General features: G+C 34.2%; 1 protein-coding gene and 1 long non-coding RNA gene across 2 annotated transcripts in view; one reads left to right on the top strand and one right to left on the bottom strand.

The window, feature by feature from the left end:
• The window catches only part of LOC149485412 (uncharacterized), a 206,818-nt gene that overhangs the window by 83,298 nt on the left and 95,967 nt on the right, over window positions 1-27,553 (top strand). The window lies entirely within an intron of this gene.
• Window positions 12,762-26,574, bottom strand: lovit (loss of visual transmission). The gene is made up of 10 exons (XM_089699663.1): window positions 26,308-26,574; window positions 23,356-23,618; window positions 22,748-22,987; window positions 19,221-19,322; window positions 18,115-18,371; window positions 17,564-17,758; window positions 16,571-16,701; window positions 14,414-14,588; window positions 13,059-13,261; window positions 12,762-12,897 (listed from the first exon to the last, which is right to left on the bottom strand). Exons 1-10 carry the CDS (start codon window positions 26,511-26,513, stop codon window positions 12,762-12,764), a joined length of 1,908 nt encoding a protein of 635 aa, XP_089555789.1. The 5' UTR covers window positions 26,514-26,574.

A 27,553-nucleotide genomic window follows, 5' to 3' on the forward strand; every position in this document is an offset into this window, starting at 1 on the left:
TTCGTTGTTCGTTGTTCGTTGTTCGTTGTTCGTTGTTCGTTGTTCGTTTTTCGTTTTTCGTTGTTCGTTGTTCGTTGTTCGTTGTTCGTTGTTCGTGTTCGTGTTCGTGTTCGTGTTCGTGTTCGTGTTCGTGTTCGTGTTCGTGTTCGTGTTCGTGTTCGTGTTCGTGTTCGTGTTCGTGTTCGTGTTCGTTGTTCGTTGTTCGTTGTTCGTTGTTCGTTGTTCGTTGTTCGTGGTTCGTTGTTCGTTGTTCGTTGTTCGTTGTTCGTTGTTCGTTGTTCGTTGTTCGATGTTCGTTGTTCGTTGTTCGTTGTTCGATGTTCGTTGTTCGTGTTCGTGTTCGTGTTCGTGTTTGTTTCTGTGTATTTTCACATTCACATTCACATTCACATTCACATTCACATTCACATTCACATTCACATTCACATTCACATTCACATTGTTCGTTGTTCGTTGTTCGTTGTTCGTTGTTCGTTGTTCGTTGTTCGTTGTTAGATGTTCGTTGTTCGTGTTCGTGTTTGTGTATGTTCACATTCAAATTCACATTCACATTGTTCGTTGTTCGTTGTTCGTTGTTCGTGTTCGTGTTTGTGTATGTTCACATTCAAATTCACATTCACATTGTTCGTTGTTCGTTGTTCGTTGTTCGTTGTTCGTTGTTCGTGTTCGTGTTTGTGTATGTTCACATTCACATTCACATTCACATTCACATTCACATTCACATTCACATTCACATTCACATTCACATTCACATTCACATTCACATTCACATTCAGATTCACATTCACATTCAGATTCACATTCACATTCACATTCACATTCACATTCACATTCACTTTGTTCGTTGTTCGTTGTTCGTTGTTCGTGTTCGTTGTTCGTTGTTCGTGTTCGTGTTCGTGTTCGTGTTCGTGTTCGTGTTCGTGTTCGTGTTCGTTGTTCGTTGTTCGTTGTTCGTTGTTTGATGTTCGTTGTTCGTGTTCGTGTTTGTGTATGTTCACATTCACATTCACATTCACATTCACATTCACATTCACATTCACATTCACATTCACATTCACATTCACATTCACATTCACATTCACATTCACATTCACATTCACATTCACATTCACATTCACATTCACATTCACATTCACATTCACATTCACATTCACATTCACATTCACATTCACATTCACATTCACATTCACATTCACATAACATTCACATTCACATTCACATTCACTTTGTTCGTTGTTTGTTGTTCGTTGTTCGTGTTCGTTGTTCGTTGTTCGTTGTTCGTTGTTCGTTTTCGTGTTCGTGTTCGTGTTCGTTGTTCGTTGTTCGTTGTTCGTGTTCGTTGTTCGTTGTTCGTGTTCGTGTTCGTGTTCGTGTTCGTGTTCGTGTTCGTTGTTCGTTGTTCGTTGTTCGTTGTTTGATGTTCGTTGTTCGTGTTCGTGTTTGTGTATGTTCACATTCACATTCACATTCACATTCACATTCACATTCACATTCACATTCACATTCACATTCACATTCACATTCACATTCACATTCACATTCACATTCACATTCACATTCACATTCACATTCACATTCACATTCACATTCACATTCACATTCACATTCACATTCACATTCACATTCACATTCACATTCACATTCACATTCACATTCACATTCACATTCACATTCACATTCACATTCACATTCACATTCACATTCACATTCACATTCACATTCACATTCACATTCACATTCACATTCACATTCACATTCACATTCACATTCACATTCACTTTGTTCGTTGTTCGTGTTCGTTGTTCGTTGTTCGTGTTCGTTGTTCGTTGTTCGTTGTTCGTTGTTCGTTGTTCGTTGTTCGTTGTTCGTTGTTCGTTGTTCGTTGTTCGTTGTTCGTTGTTCGTTGTTCGTTGTTCGTTGTTCGTTGTTCGTTGTTCGTTGTTCGTTGTTCGTTGTTCGTTGTTCGTTGTTCGTTGTTCGTTGTTCGTTGTTCGTTGTTCGTTGTTCGTTGTTCGTTGTTCGTTGTTCGTTGTTCGTTGTTCGTTGTTCGTTGTTCGTTGTTCGTTGTTCGTTGTTCGTTGTTCGTTTTTCGTTGTTCGTTTTTCGTTTTTCGTTGTTCGTTGTTCGTTGTTCGTTGTTCGTGTTCGTGTTCGTGTTCGTGTTCGTGTTCGTGTTCGTGTTCGTGTTCGTGTTCGTGTTCGTGTTCGTGTTCGTGTTCGTTGTTCGTTGTTCGTTGTTCGTTGTTCGTTGTTCGTTGTTCGTTGTTCGTTGTTCGTTGTTCGTTGTTCGTTGTTCGTTGTTCGTTGTTCGTTGTTCGTTGTTCGTTGTTCGTTTTTCGTTGTTCGTTGTTCGTTGTTCGTTGTTCGTTGTTCGTTGTTCGTTGTTCGTTGTTCGTTGTTCGTTGTTCGTTGTTCGTTGTTCGTTGTTCGTTGTTCGTTGTTCGTTGTTCGTTGTTCGTTGTTCGTTGTTCGTTGTTCGCTGTTCGCTGTTCGCTGTTCGCTGTTCGCTGTTCGCTGTTCGCTGTTCGCTGTTCGCTGTTCGTTGTTCGTTGTTCGTTGTTCGTTGTTCGTTGTTCGTTGTTCGTTGTTCGTTGTTCGTTGTTCGTTTTTCGTTGTTCGTTGTTCGTTGTTCGTTGTTCGTTGTTCGTTGTTCGTTGTTCGTTGTTCGTGTTCGTGTTCGTGTTCGTGTTCGTGTTCGTGTTCGTGTTCGTGTTCGTTGTTCGTTGTTCGTTGTTCGTTGTTCGTTGTTCGTTGTTCGTTGTTCGTTGTTCGTTGTTCGTTGTTCGTTGTTCGTTGTTCGTTGTTCGTTGTTCGTTGTTCGTGTTCGTGTTCGTGTTCGTGTTCGTGTTCGTGTTCGTGTTCGTGTTCGTGTTCGTGTTCGTGTTCGTGTTCGTGTTCGTGTTCGTTGTTCGTTGTTCGTTGTTCGTTGTTCGTTGTTCGTTGTTCGTTGTTCGTTGTTCGTTGTTCGTTGTTCGTTGTTCGTGTTCGTGTTCGTGTTCGTGTTCGTGTTCGTGTTCGTGTTCGTGCTCGTTGTTCGTTGTTCGTTGTTCGTTGTTCGTTGTTCGTTGTTCGTTGTTCGTTGTTCGTTGTTCGTTGTTCGTTGTTCGTTGTTCGTTGTTCGTTGTTCGTTGTTCGTTGTTCGTGTTCGTGTTCGTGTTCGTGTTCGTGTTCGTGTGTTCGTGTTCGTGTTCGTGTTCGTGTTCGTTGTTCGTTGTTCGTTGTTCGTGTTCGTGTTCGTGTTCGTGTTCGTTGTTCGTTGTTCGTTGTTCGTTGTTCGTTGTTCGTTGTTCGTTGTTCGTTGTTCGTTGTTCGTTATACGTTGTTCGTTGTTCGTTGTTCGTTGTTCGTTGTTCGTTGTTCGTTGTTCGTTTTTCGTTTTTCGTTGTTCGTTGTTCGTTGTTCGTTGTTCGTTGTTCGTGTTCGTGTTCGTGTTCGTGTTCGTGTTCGTGTTCGTGTTCGTGTTCGTGTTCGTGTTCGTGTTCGTGTTCGTGTTCGTTGTTCGTTGTTCGTTGTTCGTTGTTCGTTGTTCGTTGTTCGTTGTTCGTTGATCGTTGTTCGTTGTTCGTTGTTCGTTTTTCGTTGTTCGTTTTTCGTTGTTCGTTGTTCGTTGTTCGTTGTTCGTTGTTCGTTGTTCGTTGTTCGTTTTTCGTTGTTCGTTGTTCGTTGTTCGATGTTCGTTGTTCGTGTTTGTGTTTGTGTTTGTGTTCGAATTAAAATTAGAGTTTGTGTTCATGTTCGTGTTCGTGTTCGTGTTCGTGTTCGTGTTTGTGTTCGTGTTCGTGTTCGTGTTCGTTGTTCGTTGTTCGTTGTTCGATGTTCGTTGTTCGTTTTTCGTGTTCGTGTTCGTGTTCGTGTTCGTTATCGTGTTCGTGTTCGTGTTCGTGTTCCTATCGCACGTATTTTTAAGAGACTTATCTCTAGTTTACGCCATTTTCAACTTATCACTCAGACTACTAATCTCGGGAACTATTGGTCCGATTTGAAAAATTATTTCGGTGTTAGATAGCCTAAGCTAGCGGTGGCTATAGGTATAATATCATCTCACAAAGACCAACAGGAGCGGAGAACTGGGATAAAACCGCGAAGCACAGCTGGTTAAAAAATAAATATAAATAACGATGGAGTGTTTTGGTTGTGTAAGTTATATCAAATAGTTCAAAATAATAAAAAGTTAACATATGTACAATGTACTTTCATATCTACACGTTTTATTGATACACCTAAATCTAAAATCAATGAAAAAAAATTTTCGTTGCATATTATTCGCAAATGAATTCGGAATTTTTTCAAAGATATACTGTGTAAATGGATAATAATGATAAATAAGTGCCGATTATCGAACTGTATACGAAATAAACAGGTACTAACTTCAGCTACATTATTGAGTGAAACAATTTCCTAACTTCTTACCTTCTAAGTATATTACCCGGTACATTGATTCAAAGTATTGAGTTTCAAGTTTACCGCTGGATTCTACCAATGCTCCGGTATTTGTTAATTTCCTCCAAATGATTCCTAATATTCCTTTCATTTCAGATTTGTGGTTGAACTGGGATTGGAAGTATGAGGGCGTATCACAATTCGGTTCAGTTTATTGATACTTAATAATTTAATTGATTTCTAAGCTTAGTTGCCTCGTGCTCAATGTTTCCATTGTACGATTTGGATTCATTTGTCAGATATAGCGTGACTTAAATACCTGATATTATTTTAATAAGAGTTTCTGAATGAAATAGGTAATTTTTACAGTAGATTTCTCATTCTAATACATCATAATAAATATTGTAAAGTACTTATGATAGTATATGATAATATGTTTTACCAATTTCAAATTAAAGTCATTACTTTCGTATTACGAATTTGTCGCATAAACGCTATGAAAATAATACTATTTCTGCATACATTTATAGCCGTCCCCGAATTTTATATATTTCCGTGTTAAAGTCCGTCTAAAGCTGAAAAAGGCTGCGCTTTGCATATTTCACAGCAATAAACCTTTGCCGAGCGAGCGATACGTGACCATTATCTATTCCGATTTGAAATTCCTACCTAGAACTCCATTATAATTTGTCCTGACTGAAATTCTGATATAGAATATCAAGAACATTGTTTTAACAATAATTTATTTAAAATATCATTTTAAATAAATTAAAACAATAGATTAAATAAAAACAATAGATTAAAAAATGTTGTGTGGTTTTATGAAACCACGGTAAAAGTGAAACTGTTCGAACGGTTCCGAACACTGCTTTGTGTAGCGCATGTCGCGTGTCGGTCGGCTGCCGAGTAGGTATACCTACTCGGCAGCCGCGATACACGCGACATGCGCTACACAGACCAAACAGTTTGAGACGATGTAATAAAAGTTTCACTTTAAAAAAACATATACCGAATGTTAATTAATCGGCTTATTTTACTAAATATTCTAGAATGTTTATATAATATTTATTAAATATTTACCATTCCATTTTAATATAAATTTTGAAATTTTATTAATTGAGTTATATAATGGAAACAGTTAATTTGTTTTACACTCATTAATAATTCGTAAATCATCATTGCGGTCAATTTAAATTCCAAATTCGTGTATCCTAATTGACAGTTGATACCTTACTTGAGCTTTTCGTAGATTAGAAAGTAATTGGAAAATAATAATAACATTCTGTTTTAAAGCTTTCATCAAATTCTCGTAAATTATTTGTATTTGCTGTAATCTTATGAACCTTATTACTTACTACTTAGGTACTCATCCTCTCTGGCAAATCATCACTTTTTTTTTGTTTCATGGTTTATTTAAGCCTTTATCATATTAATAAAACATATATTTTTTTTTTTATAATAACTATTGTAAAACGTTGACACAATTAGGTATTTAATATAAGTTTATTATTTGAATCTCAGTGCATAAGAAAATATGAATACTGTACCTATAAAGTATACTTTTTACTGCATAAAGAAATAATAAAGTTTTATTTTATCTACCTTGCGAAAGAACTAACTACTCGTTAAGTTTCGACAGTGAAAAACACCGTTAGCGTATTAGTTTGAAATTGCATGAAAGCCGCAAAGTTTCGGTCGAACGAATTGAAATATATTTTCTCCGTAACTAAAATATATTGTACTAGATTTTGCTTAGGCAAACCCATACGTATACCTAGTCCTAGAGTTGGATAAATGTTAACATTAACTTTCATAGCACAATTAATAGAAATGAACACAGTTCTAGTTTATAATTATTAGGTACCTACATATCTATTACCCCTTTTAAAATATTTATACTATGAAATGTATTAAACTCTACAACATGAATATTTTCTAAGACATTTCTTCTTTCTATGTCAGTTAGTCAGTTGATTCTTCCGCTCTATCCAATAAATTAAAAAAATGGACCCTGTTACCTTCCTAATCTCTTCGAATGTATACCTATTCTAACACACATTTGAATAAATCAAGAGTTACATAAATAAGAAGCAATGTAAACATTTCTGGTCAATAAAATTTCGTAAACTAATAAAATTAATTATCAGATGACGGAAGAACATATCTATTTCTGTTTCGCCCAAACATCAGTGTCTGTCATACATGTCCCCTTTTCTAATTAGAAGTCAGACATGTGGTAACGATTTATTTGTAGGTCCGTATTGGTTACGGGTTATTTTTACATCTTTAAAGGTAAGCTGAAACGGTTAGACTTGTATAGAAGGACTTATATTTCAAACATTTTAAGAGCCCGATATCTCGCTATCGCTAATGACTAAGGAATAGTAAGGTCATAGTCACGACTGTTATTTACTACTACAATAATGAACACAATTGCGTCTTTATTGAAAGTTATTACTATCCTCATAATTCCTTCGCTTAAAACTTTTGTTGAGAGATCGTTTGATCTGTTTAATTTAGCCCTAACATATTGTAGTTACGAAACGCATCTGTTTTAAAACAATCATTGGGAACAAGTTATTTTTATACTCTTTGACAGTGATATGTGCATTATTAATGTCCATGTCAGGTGGCGGTTGGGTTTATTGAAACGGTATACTTGTGTTGTATTTGTGATTCATTGGTGTCCTTGAAAGGGATAATGCTTTCTTAAAAGCTAATGTGCTTATTGATTGGAGAACGTGTTTGTATATGGAGAACTTAACTACTTAAATATTTTTTATAAGAGTTCAGTTTTACACCTGGATATTACCTTATCTACAAGTTACAGTTAATATAAAAAGTACATATTAGGTATCAAACAACTTGTTTATCAGCAAGATGCAAACCGTCTCTTCTTAATCTCTCCAATTAAGCAACTCAAATACCTTTAATAAACAGAAACACGTGTGTCCAAGTTCTAGAATGCACAAGTTAGTTTATGCATTCTCTATGCTATTGCACTTAGAGTAATTGAAACTTGGACTGTTTAGAAACATCATTATTAACTGTAGTAAAGCTTGCATTTGACAAAGCGCGAACACTTGTGAAACGAAATGTTTTTATAAGCCGTTTTTCGGTGTTTTAACAGTATTTTGGAAAATTTATCGACTTGAATTAAATAAATATACCTACTTAATAATAATTATATAATAATTATATTGTATTAAATCGTATTTTAAGACTCAAATCTTCAGTTTGTACGTAAGTATCAATCACAATGAAATAAATTACCCTACGTATTAATAATCATTGTTTGCTAATTTATTAACTATTCAATGAACCTTATCTAAATGTAATGATCATTCAATAGGCAATTCAAAAAAGTGTTAATAGAGCGTGACTTCGGGCGTGGCTCATACAGATTTTAAAGGCACTCACACAATTCTAATTTAATTATTGAGATAACCTTCAAATATCACACATTTTACACTAATTTCTAATAGGTACTGTTTTTGTGATAATACTTTTTAACCAGTCTGAAGTGGCATTATTGTTAAATCTCTTAAAAAATCTCTACAGAACTATTAATTAATTATTGGTCTCCAAATAAATATATTATTAGTTCATGTCTGAGGAATTATTAGGTGCTCCTAAAAGGTTATACTAAAATCATAATAGTTTTAAATGCTTCAGCGAGACGCTAGGAACTCGATAAGATTACTCGTTAAATAGGGACTGCAGACTCATATTCAATTAAAACTTCTTCATCTTAGAGGAAAGTTACTGCTTCGATGACACAGCTTTTATATTATTAAACTAAGGTATAGTCGTAGAGTATAAGTAGAGTCAAAGTATTCATTATTATTTTTGACTATTTACGCTTGATAAGTTTTGTATCTTGTAAATATAAATTATAAAAAGTTTGTTTGTTTGAATGGACTAAACTCGGGATTCTCGGGAAGTACTAGACTGTTTTTCAAAATATTTCACGATGGGATATAAACATGATTTCTATAGGGACTATAGGCTATATAAGTACCACGAACGAAGTTGGGCAGACTGTTACTACTGTAATTTATACAATACTTTGTTTTATACTATGTAGTGAAGATCTCTTTGTATTCATTTCATCTACAAATTTGATTATTCTTACACAATCATCACATTTTTAATCCATTGCGTTCTATTTTAAAGCTGCAATAATTATAAAAGTTTATTATTTAACGCTAGAACAGTCCAAAAACGTACCCATACAAAATCACTACATAGTATAAAATAAAGTCGCTTTCCCTGTCCCTATGTCCCTATGTCCCTTTGTACGCTTAAATCTTTGAAACTACGCAACGGATTTTGATGCGGTTTTTTTTAATTGATAGAGTGATTCAAGAGGAAGGTTTATATGTATAATAACATCCATTAAATAGTAGAGAAGTACTGTTATTTTTGAGGTTTCTAATGTGATGTCGTAAAAAATTTCATTTTTTCCGCTTACATTGCAAACGCAGGCTGAACCCTACGAGTTTTATCAAAATAATGTACTAAGTATTATACACATTGAAAAGGTCTACAGAAAAGTCCGCGATGGTATATGTCTATCTCTTATGGATAACCCACAATAACTTTTTTTTGTCATTTACTTTTTACGACAAATGATGGCTAATTTTCGATGCGATTTTAACCAATACAGCATTAATCCTTAACCAATTAAATACCTTGAATACATTGTTCATTTAATATAGATCTATATGGCCTTTTACACCGTATGATTTAAGTGAATATTTTCGAAGATATTACAGATTTAAAAATTGCGGGACGTAACGTTTGCGGCGGTACCGGCCGGCCGCCTGGCTATCTATTTTATACCCGTGCGAAGCCGGAGCGGGCCGCTATGTTTTTAATTTTTATATACAACGTTCACAGTTTTTCTGTAGTGTATTTAGTATCATTATTGCACCCGTGCGAAGCCGGGGCGGGTCGCTAGTGAGTTATAAAACGAGGTACAAAGTTTGAAAGCATAATTTGCCCCGCAAGAACATTCCAAGCCGCAGATGTTGAAAACTTCAAGCATTAATGCCACTTTGAACATATATTAAACCACAAAACTCTTAACGGAATGTAGTCTTGCAAACTTGTGATGACAATGTTATATTTTGTAGTACGATTTTGCAGCTAAAGTTACCAGCTATTTTTAACTGGTGATATAAAAATGTGTATAGGAAATCTAGTAGTGTATTGTAATTTAATCTAATGGCTGGTTCACACTTTGATTAGTGCGAGTGCAGGTGATGAGTAGTACTACGTGTGGACAGCGACTGTTTAGTGCGAGTGTTTAGTAGGCTGTGTAGTAAAGTGAATAAAAGCGTGTTCTATTTTTTTGCGAGTGGACTGCGAGTAGCCACGTCCCGCGCGCCCTCCCTTCCCCCTCACTCGCAGCGTGCCTGCACTCGCACTAATCACCTGCACTCGCAGTCAATTGGACACTACTCGCACTACACACCTGCACTCGCACTAATCACCTGCACTCGCAGTCAATTGGACACTACTCGCACTACACACCTGCACTCGCACTAATCACCTGCACTCACACTAATCAAAGTGTGAACCAGCCATAAGTGTACAGTTAAAAAAAAGTACCTAGGAGTGTCATTAAGGCTACTGGTTATCTTGTAAGTTATAGGATTATAAAGACTTGATCCAAGTTTAATCAAAAATCAAATATATTTATATTAAAGTCAGAAATTAGAAATAGTTAAAAGATATTGTCCCTTTATCCCTTAAGATTTCTTAAAGAGCTATTCTTATTACGTTTTGTGTATTTAACCTTAAAGCTTTGTCAATAAAACACCGTGAGAACATTGAAATCTCAAGGATTCATAACAAACACAACATCAAAAGCGTCGAAAGACACACAGCTCTGGTGATAGACAATAAACACTTACCTTCTAAATACGTAACACGGTACATATATTCAAAGAACATAGTCTCCTCTCTAGCAGAGTGCTGTAAAGCTTTTGTTGGTGTTAATTTTAACCAAACACGGTGGAGCAGACCCATTTCGGCCCCTTGAAATGGATATTGTTGAAATAGATGCATTTCTCTTAATTATATAAGCTCTAGGGAGTGTTTCCATTGACAGAACTAACGATTTCATTTGATAATATATTTTGTACAATAGTGGCTTCGACTTTTGAGGGATTATAATAATATTTTAAGGTAAAGGAATGCTATATTTATTTTTTTATGTATTAGGCAACATCTTTAGTAGATTACTATGGTAGTCGCTAGAGTACAATTAAGAAACATTGTTATAATTGAAGAACCTGAAAAGCAATTATATGATGGATATCCAGGCAAAAATAAAGAAAACAACTGGTTCATTTCATAGTTTAATACCACATGCAATAACACACATTTATAATTTCAACAGTAAGTATATTTTATTTACAATAATACTCTATACTATAAATTAATTAATTAACAATCAGAGTAATAATACTAATAGGTACTCTACTTTTATAATATGTATGTGCTTTTACAGACACTTTTATAAATGTAAAATTTAAAATATATTGCAAGCGTACATCATAGGTAAAGGCAATCATAAACTTGAATGTGAATACATTGTTAAAACTTAAAAGTATACTTATTAATATAAATAATTAAATAAAGATATTATTTACATACCAAAATTTCATACTCTTTAAAAATGTATATGTTACGGCTAAAGGTAGGTGAGAACATAAACTTAAGATTAGCCGGCTAAACTTAGGTTTATTTTCGACGAGGTGTTAATGTTAGTTTGTTCTATCTTTAGCCGGCTAAACTTAAGTGTAACCGCAGGCCCGTGGCTAAAAATGTCGGGGTGGGTAGATTTGGTTACTATAATACATGTAAGGAACAGGGCGAGTGTTTTCTGGCACTTCGCCGGCTGCTGCCGCAGCACGCTCGCTGCGCTCGCTCGGCTCGTGCGGGTCTTAAGAGTTCTAACCTAACCTAACCTAGCCACCAGCTTTCTGCCCTGAGTCGGGGTGGGTAGATTTGGTTACTATAATACATGTAAGGAACAGGGCGAGTGTTTTCTGGCACTTCGCCGGCTGCTGCCGCAGCACGCTCGCTGCGCTCGCTCGGCTCGTGCGGGTCTTAAGAGTTCTAACCTAACCTAACCTAGCCACCAGCTTTCTGCCCTGAGTCGGGGTGGGTAGATTTGGTTACTATAATACATGTAAGGAACAGGGCGAGTGTTTTCTGGCACTTCGCCGGCTGCTGCCGCAGCACGCTCGCTGCGCTCGCTCGGCTCGTGCGGGTCTTAAGAGTTCTAACCTAACCTAACCTAGCCACCAGCTTTCTGCCCTGAGTCGGGGTGGGTAGATTTGGTTACTATAATACATGTAAGGAACAGGGCGAGTGTTTTCTGGCACTGTGCGGGCCCCTCAAGCCCTCCACCGGCCCGGCGCTAACCAAATCTACCCACCCCGACATTTTTAGCCACGGGCCTGCGGTTACACTTAAGTTTAGCCGGCTAAAGATAGAACAAACTAACATTAACACCTCGTCGAAAATAAACCTAAGTTTAGCCGGCTAATCTTAAGTTTATGTTCTCACCTACCTTTAGCCGTGACATATACAATTAAATATTGTCTCAAACAACGAGTGAAATAATGAGTTTGCATTTGAAATTTAACTAATTTATCATTTGTCATGAAATTGTACATAATTATTATTCTATAAGTACATAGTACATAGGCCTTTTATTAAGTACATAGGTATATAAAGTTTATATTATAAAGGTAATAGATTCAATAACATAATTATCAATAATAGAGATCATATTCACAGTTCATAACATAAAACATTAACACTATCAACATTTTACAATACTACCCACTGAATACATTTTGAAATAACTTGATTACTATAATTATTATTTTTTCTTACCCTTTTTACACTTAATATGAAAATCCGATCCCTTAAAAACAGATCTATATAATAAAATTCATAGATCATACGAGAAGCTGCGCTATGAACACGAACTTGTTTACCCCCATGAGACATAACAACCTAATCCCAAAGAAAGTAACAACCTAGACAACAAAACAAAAGAAAGATCTATATAAGATTCACAGATCCAAAAATAGGTAATCTGTGTAGCGGTCACAGCAGCGCACGCAGCCAGCGTAGCAGCGACCGCTACGACCGCGGCCGTAGAGCCCGCAGCCCGCACCGCGACCCCCATGATGCAGGACACGAGCAGCTGCCTTACGAATACGAACTTGCTAACCCCCATAAAACATGACAACCTAATCTCACAGAAACCAACAACAAAGAAAATACGACCATATCATCCTTACAGATTCAATTAATAGTAGACATCAGCCCGATTTTGAGACTCAAAAACAGGATTCACAGATCCAAATACGTAATCTGTGTAGCAGTCACAGCAGCGCACGCAGCCAGCGTAGCAGCGACCGCTACGACCGCGGCCGTAGAGCCCGCAGCCCGCACCGCGACCCCCATGATGCAGGACACGAGCAGCTGCCTTACGAATACGAACTTGCTAACCCCCATAAAACATGACAACCTAATCTCACAGAAACCAACAACAAAGAAAATACGACCATATCATCCTTACAGATTCAATTAATAGTAGACATCAGCCCGATTTTGAGACTCAAAAACAGGATTCACAGATCCAAATACGTAATCTGTGTAGCAGTCACAGCAGCGCACGCAGCCAGCGTAGCAGCGACCGCTACGACCGCGGCCGTAGAGCCCGCAGCCCGCACCGCGACCCCCATGATGCAGGACACGAGCAGCTGCGCTACGAACACGCAGCTGCTAACGACTGCTACGTCAGTGCCGATCCCGCGCGACCCCCCGCTGCCCCCGCCGCAGCTGTCCCACTATAAAGAAGCCACTTAGTTGTTTATTTATAATTACTTATTGGACAAAATATGAAAAAAAACAGGAGTATGTAAAAAGCAGAGTTGAATAAGCATAATTTGCATAAAAGGCGGCCTCATAACTGAAAAGCAATATTTACAAGATTTGTTATATTCTAGTTTAAATAAATTATTGAGAAAATTTTAAAGAAGGGTAAGAATTCGATCACGAGGCGGATTTCGACCCGCGTCTTTTTGCCATGCCACGGCCGCAGCAACGTCTAGCCTCATGGCCATCCGTGATCCCACCTAGGCAATCAAATTTCTTCTACTCTTTCGATTTCAAGTGCTTAATGTTTTTACATTGGTGGGCTCAATTTTTCTATTCCTTAAAATTTTATCTGAATGAAACTAAATATTAAAAATAAATTATATTAAAAAATATTAAAAATATATTATTATTATGTTTATTTAAACCATTAGACTGAGTTTGAGTTTGAGAGTTCAAAAGTACTAGTACTTAGTAGAAGCATATTTCGTTAATATGATTTTGTAATACCGTACAAGAGTGGTCTACCGAGGCGTAACAAAAATTTTTCTTAGCAGTAATTTGATTTTGTACGGCATCCATTCCATACAATTTCAACGCCTCGTAAATTTTGAGTGTCTACAATATACAGTGGAAACGTTCCACAACCGTGCAGTCCATTAATTAGCATCCGATTTAATTACAAAGTGTTAAATTCTAGTAAATCTCTTTGATGTTGTACCTTGATTTCATATTCTGGATTTCAGATTTATTCATATAAAAGAGGGAATATAATATGACTGTATGAACAATTAAATGACAAAATATATTAAAATATCCTCTAGATAATACTTTAAAGCATTGATATAATCGATATAGGTCACGAAAATAAAACCAAAAATAGGTTTTGGGATTGGGATGCCAATTTATATGCGTTACCAGAAAGTACAAACTAGGAACAAGTCCAAAACTAGTAGTAAGTAGGTTCTGTAATAGAAACATGAAAATGCTTTACCTCTATAATTTTCTATTATAACGCAACACACGAAAAAAATAACTGGATAAATTATCACTTAAAGCTTTTTTTCTCTATATAATAAATTAGAATATTTTTACATACCTAACATAAATATAAAAAAACTCACCATCCCCGTAGCATGATAATGGGCCACCAATAAATACGGCATAGTGAACAGCGTGGAGTACATCACCCCAGCGGTCCAGCTGAACAGTAGTACTGCAGCTGGAGCCCGCAAGATGCAGAGCAGCATCATACCACAACTATACGTGCTTAGACCTCCTACGTATACCTTTTTAGCCCTGAATTGGAGAAACTATTGTTGAATGTGATATTTTTGGTTTAATGGCATTCAAATGCTTTATAAATATAAATTTATAAAGAATAGAAAAAATTCGATCACGAGGCGGGACTCGAACCCGCATCCTTTTGCGCCAAACCGGGGCGAATGCCTGACCAATTCAGCCACTCGTGACCTGCCAGAGCGATCGAATTAATTATTCTATTCTTTCAGTTTTATATGTCTAAGGGACACACCGCGCGCAATCAATAGATAATTGAGATGATTGAAACTATTGTTATTTATTTGTGTCGTAAAAACAAAAACACATAGTAATAAAATCGAATTTAACTAAATTATGGAGATTTTGGTGAAAGCTGGTGCCAATGGTTGGTAATATTTCTGAAAATGGTTATTATGAGGCCATCAACTTGCATAAATAAATAAAATTATTGACGATTTGATCTACTCTTTACAAAAGCTGAGAATAAAAATAAGCCAACAATAAGCCAAAAATTGATCATAATATGCAATTAAATTTCATATTGAGCGTTTAAAGTGGTACTTATTCGGACTTTTAATATACTTTCGTAATATTTTAGATATGGAAAACAGAACTTTCAAGTTTAATTCAGATGCAATATCTATCAAAAAGCTTACAACATTGTTAACACAATAAATAGCCCCTATCAATAAAAATTAACGAAACCAATACCAGCTTCTAATGCTCATAATTTACAGCAGGTGTTCTAATATTCAAACAAGTAAAAATAAATAATTCGAATAAATATCTCATATCACGGCATAAAACCTTTGAAGGATATAGACCGTAGTATTATTATATAAAAATTGCCAAGAAACTGGGACATGAAAAAATCTAGAGCATGAGAAGCCACAAAAATGATGTTGAATGTCAAGTCTTGTCCTATTAAATTTCACAGTCAAGTTTAACAGATAAGTATTATAAAAATAGTTAGTTTTGAATAATTTTTACATATTTAAAAAGCAATACTTTAGTCTAAAAGCTTAGAGTCTAAAAGCTTCCAAAAATATATAAATAACTAGTTTCCGCCCGCGGCTTCGCCCGCGTGGTGCTTTGATAAAAGGTAGCCTATGTTCTTTCTCAGGGTCTAAAGATGGTATGTGCCAAATTTCATCAAAATCGGTTGAGAGGTTTAAGCGGGAAAGCGTAACAGACAGACAGAGTTACTTTCGCATTTATAATATTAGTAAGGATTTAATGACATTCAAGAATGGCCATTCAGCAATCTCCAAGGTTTAAAGCTATCATTTGTTTTAGTAAATTTAACTTCACATATAGAACTAAGATGAAAATATGTTCCTCTCTAAGTATATGTGAAGTATCATGATGATGATGGTGGCGCACGTAATAATTTTTATATTGGAATTGCTCAACTCAATTTTACTCAATCATGATGAAATCAACATACACATATTATATCGAACTAACTAGGGCTTAATTACAATGTGGCGATTAATTCAACAATGATAAACCCAATTATATCGCATAATTAGACTGAGAAGCCATATCCAACTCGTGATAGTAACCTGGCTTCGTTTCGACCTCGCAATGTTTATATTAAATTAATTTTAAGTTCTCTGCTCAACGAAATCACGGACTAAGTTTTTTCAGGTAAGCAAGATGTTTTGAGCAACAATAAAGCGTCTGTTGACTGTTTGTATTTTTTTAATTTACTAGCTGGAACCTTATCAATTTTATTTTTTGACTTATGCTTATCGACGATATTTTAAAACCTCAAGTATGTACTAGTACGAACATACAAAATTCTTAATTTTATATCCCACATATAGAAAATTTTATAAAGAAAAAAATTGGTACTCAAATTAGTTGGGACTCAAAAGAATCGCAACACACTTTAATATGTTTCTGTATTACGATCAAGGAATTTTTTAAATAATAATCAAACAAAATCCCATTATTACTAACAAACACGCACACAAACTAGACCTTATCCTACTTACCCATGTTTCTTTATCAGCTTCTCAATGATAGTAGAATAACATGCACAAGACAGCGAGTACATGGCCATTCCCCAACATCCGAAACGAACGCCGGCTTCATAGTTGATTCTACTCTCACTGCCTTCTGGCGCCTGTTGAAAATAATCGAGCAAAACTTGTAGCCACGTATTTAGTATTAATATTTTAGGAGAAATAAAATATAGTTCTACATTTCTATCACACACTACAGAGGTAACTCTTAAATAATGATAAATAAAAGATTTGTATTTAGAGGCAGCAAAATATATTTTAAGACCTTACACATAAAATAATAATAGAAATACATTTAGTTAAAGTCGGTAGGTCGTAATCATATAAATTAAATTAAATTGAAGGTTTCGTAAGTACCTCAAACATCTAATAATAAGTTCTTTGAAAACAGTATTCAGGTTATAGTTAAACAGTTTAGTAAGTAAAATCGCTTAAAAATTATTTCATAATATTAAATTGTTGACGTACTATGGATCAACATTACCAAGAAGCCATATTCATTTAATCCTTCTCTAATAAACAGTTTGTTAGATCAAATAACCGTTTAACTAAACTCAGTCATAAAACTTAAGCGCATAAACATGATAGGAAGTTCTCTATAAAAATTCTGACTCACTCGTCTTTTCTTGAAATTGGGATGTAGGTGTGTCAAGTCTGATACTGCAGAGGATTTAGATTTATTTATTTAAGATTATTTGGAGTTTTCCAGAGATCATAGTGAATATTATGTAATCTATCAGATTGTGATTTTTTAAATCTGGCCAATATATTTCAGTAACTATCAAATGAACAGAGTATACTCTCACAAAAAATATTCTATCCATATTCTAATCTGGAAATTAAGGATTTTATTAAAGATCTAAATAACTGAAAAATAATAAGATTGTACTTAACCGCTTCTATTTTAATAGAATAAAAAGGTCACAAATAAAAATAATGTATAATGCTAAAAAGTATACTCACCGCTGGATTACCACCGTACACAGATTCACCAACAAAATCGGTGAAGTACAGTGAATAGCACACGTGAGCCATCCAACAGAAGAGGTTGGTGAGACACACCACCCGGAGGGAGTTGGGCATCATTATGATGGACAGCAAGTAGTGCTTTAGCGAAAGTGGCTCTCCATGACCCTCGGGGATCGGAATACTGGGACCCTAGAGCAGGTATAAACCATTTTTATCGTATAGGGAAAGTTCGAAGACCATGGAAGATAATAAAATATCCAACCCATAATCTAAAGAAAAGTACCCATACCATTAAAAAAGGGAGAGGATCCGAAATCTTAATAATAATTACATTTTAAGGATGCATCTAGAACGTTCTTTTAAAAATACTTCTAACAGCTGTGAGATCTGGTCAATTTTCTTATAGTCAAGTAGACTCATGGAAAAAAAATCTTTTTGGCAGAATTAAATCACAAACAAAGACTTATCAGCTTCTTTCCAACTTCTTTTCTATCTTTATTTTTATTATTAGTACTATAAACCTCATATTTATTAACATCTCTTACCTCATTCTGTTCCAACGCTCCATACATAACAGTACCATCCTTAATCAGCCCATCTTTTTCCACTTGTTCCTCCTGGATACCCTCCACTTGAACTACCGGAGGTTCCTGACTTTCATCGCTTTTTCTAAATTCTTCATATTGATGCAACTCGTCCAAAGGAATTTCTTTAAAACTGGTTATTGTAGCTGATACACATACTATGAATATTATTGTGATTAGAGAAAACACTGCTCTTACGTGCCCTCCGAAGAAGTCGCCTGAAATTTTGGGAAGGGCTTTTTTATTTTCTGTATGCAACTCAGAATTCCGAAAAACAATGCCGCACTCGGCAAATATAAATTAAATTGCACCGCTGTTTTTTGTATGAATATTGGGTTATTATAATGTAAGACTAAAATTAATTACTATTATAAATAGATAACATCTGATACCTATATAAAATGATGAAGCAAATCAAGCAATCAATCTTAGCAATCAATAAAGAAGATTTCCATCACAATATTAGCGTAGAGAGAGAAATTCTACTAAATTGACACCTCATTTTAATAATACGGATATTTCCACAAAATTTCAATACGTGCAGGTTTCCGAACATTTCATAGTCATTAAGCCCTTCAAAAGCGGTTATGTTGCTAAGGTACGGACACGTGTATTCAGATACCCAGTATTCTATAACGATAGAATACATAAATGTAAATATAATATTAGTAATTACGCGTGTTCTCCATGATTGAGAATAATTTTTAAATAAAAAGCACTTAATTCAATTGCTCCATTTTCAATTTCAAAGATTAACAGATGATTAATATTAATATGTTTGTAAATATTGCAATAATTATGTTATAATAATTGTAAAATGCAGTTTCAAATGTAAAAATACAAAATACAACTTTTATTGTGTGCCATGTTACTACTACGTTATCGTAGTAACAAACCGTCACATAATTGTATTAAATAAGAAATAGGTACATATTATATTAAATTGATACATATTATATGAATTAAATCTTGGTAACATTGATATTCCTGGAATAAGTACAAAAAAATTAAAGTCTGGATCTACCTTAATCTCTATTTCAAAATCCAAACACTATAATCATACTTACCAAGGCTAGTTTCATCCCAGTTGATGCCGCCGAGAGCATATCCCATGAAACCGCCTAGTCCTGCCATTATCGTGAACGTGCTCAAACCTTTCGCATGGTCCTCTGAAAACGAGAAAAATAAAGATAAATAATATCGTTACAAAGATTTTATTAGTGTCTTTATTTTTTTCCTTATCTTAGTTATCTACATTATTATTTCGCTCACTTGCATTATATTTATAATTTAATGACTATATTTTTATGTATTTTTTCTTATTCAACAAATTAACATAAACAATAAATAAAATGTAGACAACTTTCTTAATTCATATCTTCTATCTAAAGATCTTATATTTCTTAGGGCCGATTTTTCAATGCTTGGATAAAACTTATTCATCGAATAATGTATAAAACTACCATTTTAAAAACGTATTCTAATTGCCCGTATTTGACAGTTTACGTGACATTTTAATATTATCGTGTAATACTTTATTGGACGGATAAGTTTTATCCAAGCATTGAAAAATCGGCCCTAAATATAAAGATTTTGAATTTCGCTACGCTTACATTCAAGATCTTTGTATAAATTCTACTAGTATTATAAATGCGAAAGTTTGTGAGGATGGATGCATGTGTATGTGTAGGTGATTATGTTTGTTACTCTTTCACGAAAAAACTACTGAACCGATTACAATGAAATTAAGCACACATATAGAGGGTAACTTGGATTAACACATATTAGGTTTTATCCCGGAAATCCCACGGGAACGGGAACCTATGCGGGTTTTTCTTTGAAACGCGGTCGAAGTTGCAGGCGGAAAGCTAGTCAAATATAAATTTGGGTGTATCAGATTTTCCCTTTTTATGTATCAACTAGAGGTCCGCCCCGGCTTCGCCCGTGGTACATATTTCGCAATAAAAGGTAGCCTATGTCCTTTCTCGGGTATCAAAATATCTCCATACCAAATTTCATGCAAATTGGTTCAGTAGTTTAGGCGTGATTGAGTAACAGACAGACAGACAGAGTTACTTTCGCATTTATAATATTAGTATGGATTATGTTTCTATTAGTTACATAATTAAAAAATATTAATATTATGATGGAACACAGTTGAATTATTACACTCTTTTTCTAATAAGATACCTCTTTTTGGTATAGATAGACCTATATCGAAGAAACCCATAGATATCTCATGTTTTTCGTGATAACACGTTTGGAAAATCCCAAAACAAGACGCGTCTCTAGAGATACTTACACATTAAATTATAATTTTTAGCTAGCGCATGATTTTGGTAGAGTTTTAATGTAAGTTACTATTTAATATTTATATAATATAAATAATATTTTAATGATTAAGTTAATCCTTCCATTCAAGAGTGTAGTCAACTGACAAACTGGAATGGAAACTAATTGGGTAGTGCTAATCTAAAATTTGTTTTGATTCGATTAAAACTATATTGATTCGATTGTATGTTGTAAGCATTTTTACTATCCTATATTTATTTATAAAGTTTTTTAAAATCAGTTAGATTGTAATAGCTACATTATATTATAATTGTCTGAAAACTAATATCTTTTTGCCGGCAAGATCTATCACAAGAATGAAAATATCTAACGACTAAAATAATACCTTATATAATCTGCCATTACCCGTTCAATCTTAGTCTTGACGCTAAGCTAATAATAGTTTTACGTCATATAAATTTACACTGGAGATAAGGGCGAAAATATATGTAGAATTCCATTATCGACTACTTCAAAGGCTATTCAGGTATTTATAGCACAAACCCGCGTAAGTAGCTTATAGATTCTGAGATTTACATCGGAATTTTTAGCAAGCCCTCACAAATTATTCAATTTGAATATAGGTATGCAACATAAGTTCATTGAACGTTTATTACCTGTTATTATGAATATTTATCATGTGAATGAGTAGAAAATATTGTAAAGCTAATTTAGTTGACATCACTTCTTTCTATTACGTACAATTTTCCAAACGGTAAATGGTAAAACAACAATTTAAACATATTAATTCTATAGTACCGTTTGAGAACAACAAACATTTTAACCTTAATATAACTGAAATGTTCCAAAACTGTACCTATTTACATGAATATATCAGTGATAACCAAATAGCCAAGAGGAAAATACCAAAATAAATATAGTTAAGATAGATCAATCACTGTGAAAGGAAATGATAGTGGCTTGTTTTCAGGCTGAATTCAAGTCACATGCTGTGACGTAGCAAATAAATATTTAATTAAACACTGCCCACGTCTATCAATCTGGGTGAAGGATAGCAAGCAAAATGTTTGAAACTGAATTTTATTTAAAATATTGAGATAACGCAAAAAGAGGTCACAAAGTTCGCGGTGAAATAGGAGCAATGCTCTCACAGGTTCTTATGGCTAATTTTTTATTTATTGTTATTATATGAGCGTGCAATGCATTGTTTCTTTAATTGGTATATGATGATAGAATTAAAATTTCCCAAAACAGCATAATATTTAAAATATGCTACCTAAAATATGTTACCTACCTGAAATGTTATCATAAAAAAAGTAAAAATTGATTGATGAGTGTTTTGTTTTATACCAAAAGAATGTTCAACAATGTTAAAATAATATAAAAAATGGGTTTTTATTTCAGAGATAAAAATATTTAAATCTTTAGGAATTCAGATTATTCGTCAGTGCCGAACGAATATCATTGGATATTAACTAAAATGTTTTTTCCATACAAAGATAATGTACCTAGCTTCCTTTAGATATGGTAATAAGCCGGTAATATGATCGACATCTTTAAGTACGTCTGATAAAATAATCTTTCCGTCGGAAACTATGATTCTAAAGTCTATATAAAGAAAACGTTTTGATAACAATAAATCCAGTTGTTTGTAGCTCCTCCAAAAAGGTTTAAAAGATGTGTATGTTCTCTTATTTGTTACTATGAACCGATTACACGTATTCCAAATTCCATACACAATCTACATTTCTCTAACATTTTATTTAAATTATCTTTTATCTGAAGTAGTACAATCAATCATAGCAGCGATATGATACAAAAATCTTCAAAAATCTCCTTGATATATTTTTATTAGAATATGACATCATTTAACGGTAATTCATATAATATTCATAGGGATTTTATGTGTCTGGTTGTAATCATGTACTTTATAGTATTTGTTAGTTACAAAAGTAACTATTTTATCATTTATGAACGACTTGTTTAATTCAAGTAGGTACATGCCTATATTTTTTATTATTACGGAAATTGAAGGAAAGCGAATACTCACATTAAGCTATGAGAATTTAATATTCTCATATTTTTAGAAAAGCGAGCATTAATAGGTAAAATAAAATTCAAATCAAATCAATTTATTATTGTCCGCGGATGCAATCGCAAGGTACAGGTAGTGACTATTAATAAAACTGAATCGCCAAATGTGTTGCTAAGCCTTAAACTCGAGAACGCCTCGATCAATTCCTTAACGTATTTTTGAGGTAAGTACTAGAAAGTTTCTAATGAAGAAAAAAACCATACTCACCCGGCACAGTAACATCCAGAAGATAAGCTCTCGCCGGACTCTGACAGGCATCAGCATCGAAATCCAATAGAACTGTCCCCAAAACCGTGAACAAAACCCCCCAAGGGTGGTGGTTTGTGCCCTGCGTCTCTAACGCGGAACTACGAGGGCCCAGCGCCGAGGGGACCGTTGTTCTATTTATGGACCCTAAGTCACCGAACGCGTAACCTATGTCTTCGCCGTTTGGTACTAGGATGAGACCTGAAATTGTAGTTATGAATATTGTAAAATATCTGTTGAAAAGGAAATAAATAATATGATAAATTTAAAAAAGCGTTTTTTTACCCTAAAAATAATTGAATTGATATACCGTAATTTGTAGTATAAATGACAAGGTATTTCATCAAGTGTGTGTATAAAATAGATCCTGACTACCAATTACGAATATCATGATAATTATAATCGTAAAAAAAAACACTTAAATTGCATAATACTAAGTGCTACGGCGTAGCAACTCTACAACAGTTCTTACATTTCATTATAATCTTACAATTATTACAGTTACAATTAATTATGTGAATTTTTTATCAATCACTATCATACACTAATCCAACAACCTACATACTTACCAAGAAAAACACCAATAGACATCATAACGATAAAGGGTCGTCGTCTCCCATATTTAGAGTTGCATCTATCACTCAAAGAGCCCAACAGAGGTGTCATAAAGAAGCCTATTAAAGGTGATAGAGCCCAAACTAAAGTCATTTGCTGGTGGGGAACACCAATTTGAAGTAAGGTTGGTGACACGAACGCCGTTTCGCCGGCATATGAAAATTCTATACCCATGACTGCGGCTGATATCCGCATGAGTTCTATCCTATTTTTTCGCCTAGAATACATAAAGGATTGGTTTTATACAGTGGTGGTCACATAATTAAAGACACCCTCTAATTGACCATAAAATATTTACATTAGGAAGTACAATTATTTGAAAAAGGTATTTAATCTAGTATTATTTTTATTAAACCATACAAGACAATATGTTCTTTAAAATGAGAGACAAAAAATAGTTATATTCCTTGGTAGTTTCGACACTTGCTCTCTGTGGGAATGTAACACATACTTTGTTAACGTACGTGTAGCTGGCCACTTAATTAAAGACAACAAGAAATGAGTTATAATTTTTTATAAATAAAAAGAAACAGCGTTTTGCTTTACTTCGTTTTGTCGCGTGATTTCATAAATCGTTGACACTCTATAATTTTTTTGGGTATTTTTAACTTTTGAAATTAAAATTTATACGTTTAATAGTTGTAATATCAATTATTATGGTTAAAAACAAGAGTTGCGACTCGTCCACAAGAAAAAATATTTTTAACTTCCACGATAATTAAACTGTTTCAAAGATATGGTTATGAATGCTATAAAACATGTCAAGATGTTCCACATGACCGAAAACGTAGGTACTCAGAAAAGCAAAACCAAGTGAAACTACTCGGCCGAAAGGTTCAAAAATGGTGTTGTTGGCTAAAAAGATCCATTTAAAGGGTCGGAACTGATACAGTTCAGAGTTGTATGGGGCAGCAGGCTTGAAGGGGGTGTCTGCAAGGACAATTAGACGGAGACTGTGTGAGGAAAACTTGCACTGAAGAGTATCTCGGAAAGTACCACTTTTGAAAAAACAAAATGTGAAGGCAAGATTTCACTTTGCTACAAAATACGAACACTGGACTGAACGAGAATGGAACATGTGCTGTTTTGGCATGAAAGTAAGATTAATATGTTTAATTCTGTCAGAAAACAATATGTAAGACGCCATCTCAATAAGGAAATGGATCCAAGATACTCTAAAAAGTAGTCATACATGGAGGTGGAAATATCAAAGTGTGGCGCTGTTTTTCTGGACTTGGTGTTGGACCTGTCAAAAAGACAGAAGGCAACATGGATAAATTCCAGTACAAGTATATTTTAGAGCAATCCATGCTGCCCTATTCAGAGGAAAATTTACCTGTTGTTTAGACTTGTCAACACGATAATGATCCTAAGCACACAGCAAAAGTAGTGAAGTGCTTGTTAAGGAACCAATCTGTAACTGTTTTGGATTGGCCCCCCTACAGTCCGAATTCAAATCCGATCGAAAACTTATGAAATTAAGAAAGAAAGAAGTCGCGGCAAAGCGATCATCAAACGTCGACTAACTTTGAAAAGCATTTTCGAAGAATGGAACCAATTTAGTGATGCAACTTGAACAAAATTAGTTGCTTCAATGCCCAAGAGATGTAAACCGTCATTACTGCCAAAGTGCATGCAACCAAATATTGAAAAGTGTAAAAATGTTTTGTAAATACGTCAGGTATTTTGTGTTGTAAAAATAATCTCATTATAATAATATTTTTTTATATTTCTTATAAGCGAGTCTAATGTCTTTAATTATATGGCCAGACCTTTGCTAGGTTAAAACTGCTAATAGTAAGGATGAACCGAATAAAATCTAACAAACCGACAAGTTTTGTAGATAAAATTTAGTTTAGCATTAGACAACACATACCTGAATATTTTAAAATTATTTAACAAGTTCCAATGGTATTGTAAAAAAAAATGTTGAGATAAGTGTCTTGGGTAGTATAAAATGTTCTTAGTGTCTTTAATTATGTGACCACCACTTATAATGGATAAAATGTATAAATAAATGTATGCATGGATACGTAGTTAATAGAACATTGTTTAAACTTAAATATTATATCAATTAATTCATAAAAGTCTACACATAATTAGATTTGTGTATTAACGTAGCGTCGATTACAAATACCAAATTCTAATGTATTTTTTATAATTTCTTTACAAACTATTTAAATAGAGAATTATTGTATTGTTAGAAGTATTTATATTAAATTTTTAATTATATTTAAAATGCAACATAAACCTTGTGTAACATAATATAACATATTCGTAACGAAGTAATAATCTAATTAGGTTATCTGATTCTATTTATTATAATGCGTAGTACGTGTTTAAACAATTCACATGATGATATACTTTTATTATAATACACAAATAATGAAAATTTGGGTGGAAAATTGTGAAAAAAGCTTCAATTTAAAGGTAATGTTTGCGAAGCGTGGATCAAATATATAACTTATTTTTGTTTGCTTAACTTTCGCTCTGGTAGAAAGGGTTTTTTTTCAATGCTGCTAATGAAATAGGTAATACGTTTTATTGTTCTGATGTACCTTGAAACAATTAAAATATTTAATTTTTATATAATTCATTGAGATAAATAACTATATAATATTATTAAGAACTGAACATTAAAAAGTGTCTAAAATCTAAATATATATTAAAGCAACATAGTTTAAATTGTTATAATGTTTTAGACATTATCATAAAACACTTTCTTTTGGTCAAAATTGAACAATAAAATGCGTTAACTAATAATTTTTATTCACTAATCAATATAATTCATTACATCGCTGTGCATACCCAATACTTTCTCTAAACATACTTTGATATGCATCTGTGACCATAAACAAAAATTAACTATTTCATTGACTAAGTATTAAGATGTGTGATATAAATACCTAAACAAATCACAATATTCGCTGTTATCATACACACGGTCCGGTGGCTCATCTGACGTCGGTATACCAAAAAAATGTTCCTTCAGCATCTCACGGATACCTCTCGGATGCTCTTCCTTCCATTGCGCCCACCGCTCCTTATATTTATCCCTAACACCGTGCAATCGTCCCGTCACACCTTGATATTCATTTAATTTTTCCGCCATGTCCACTAATTCACCTTCTACAAACTAATTATAAAAAACGGAACGCGAATTCACGAAAAAGAAATCGACGAACCGCGCATTTTTTGAATTTGGAACACTGTTTTTTTTTTAAGAACGTGCTGCATTCAGGCCATGGTTGACATAAAAAAAAGTTATTTGTTGCATAAGGGTTGCTATTTGTTGATGCTAGTTCGGAAGTCTAAAGAATACTGAGGCGCCCGCGCCGCCCTCTGCCATGGTCGCCCGCCCTGCACGAGGTGACATCGCCGTATAACCCCTAGATATGGCTTCCTTAGGTGTTCGAATATCGATGACAATTATAAACTCATTTAGTTTAGGATAACTATGGTTAAGATATAAAAATAAATTTAACAATTAATACAAATAAATAGCTGGACACGTGTAAACGAAATATTTATACAAGGAAAACAAAAATGTGATCTGAAACAACAATTTAAGACGGTCATAACAATAAAAAGTAAGTATTTCATCCCACTTAAGCTGGTTAGATAAATAACAAGCATTTCGGACTGAAGAGGCAAACAATCAAATGAATGTTCCGCTACTATGATAAGTGCAGACTTAGTAGTAATCTAAAGTAAAGTTCTTATCAATAAAATATCAAAGCGTAAACTGAACTACAATTCTTCATGACAAATGCATTTTTTTACTGTTCATGTTACACGGAGAGCCACAAACCACTGTTTGATTGCCCGAAAATATATTCAAGCATGCATGACGAAGCAGCATGCTTGACGAAGCGACTGGTCGTGGCTTTATGTTCGAAATGTTATCAAATGCCATGAATAATGGAAGGTGTGGTCACTGACATGATAAGCTTTGATCATAGCCGAGAATTGTCTCAATTGATTCTTAACTGTAATACTGACCTTCATAGTAAGTACATTTGTTTATCATGGTATTAAATAAAATCCCACAAAACATACTTTTCTGTATACATATAATCATTTGGAATCATTTTCAGTTCTAACTTTCAAGAAGGAAAACACAATTTAGGGGAAATTTATAGGTAAATCTAA

This window comes from Colias philodice, chromosome 10 (genome assembly GCF_061535455.1).
Source record: "Colias philodice isolate Cphi_HAF_F1 chromosome 10, ilColPhil1 Martin Lab GWU primary, whole genome shotgun sequence".
Lineage (NCBI taxonomy): Eukaryota > Metazoa > Arthropoda > Insecta > Lepidoptera > Pieridae > Colias > Colias philodice.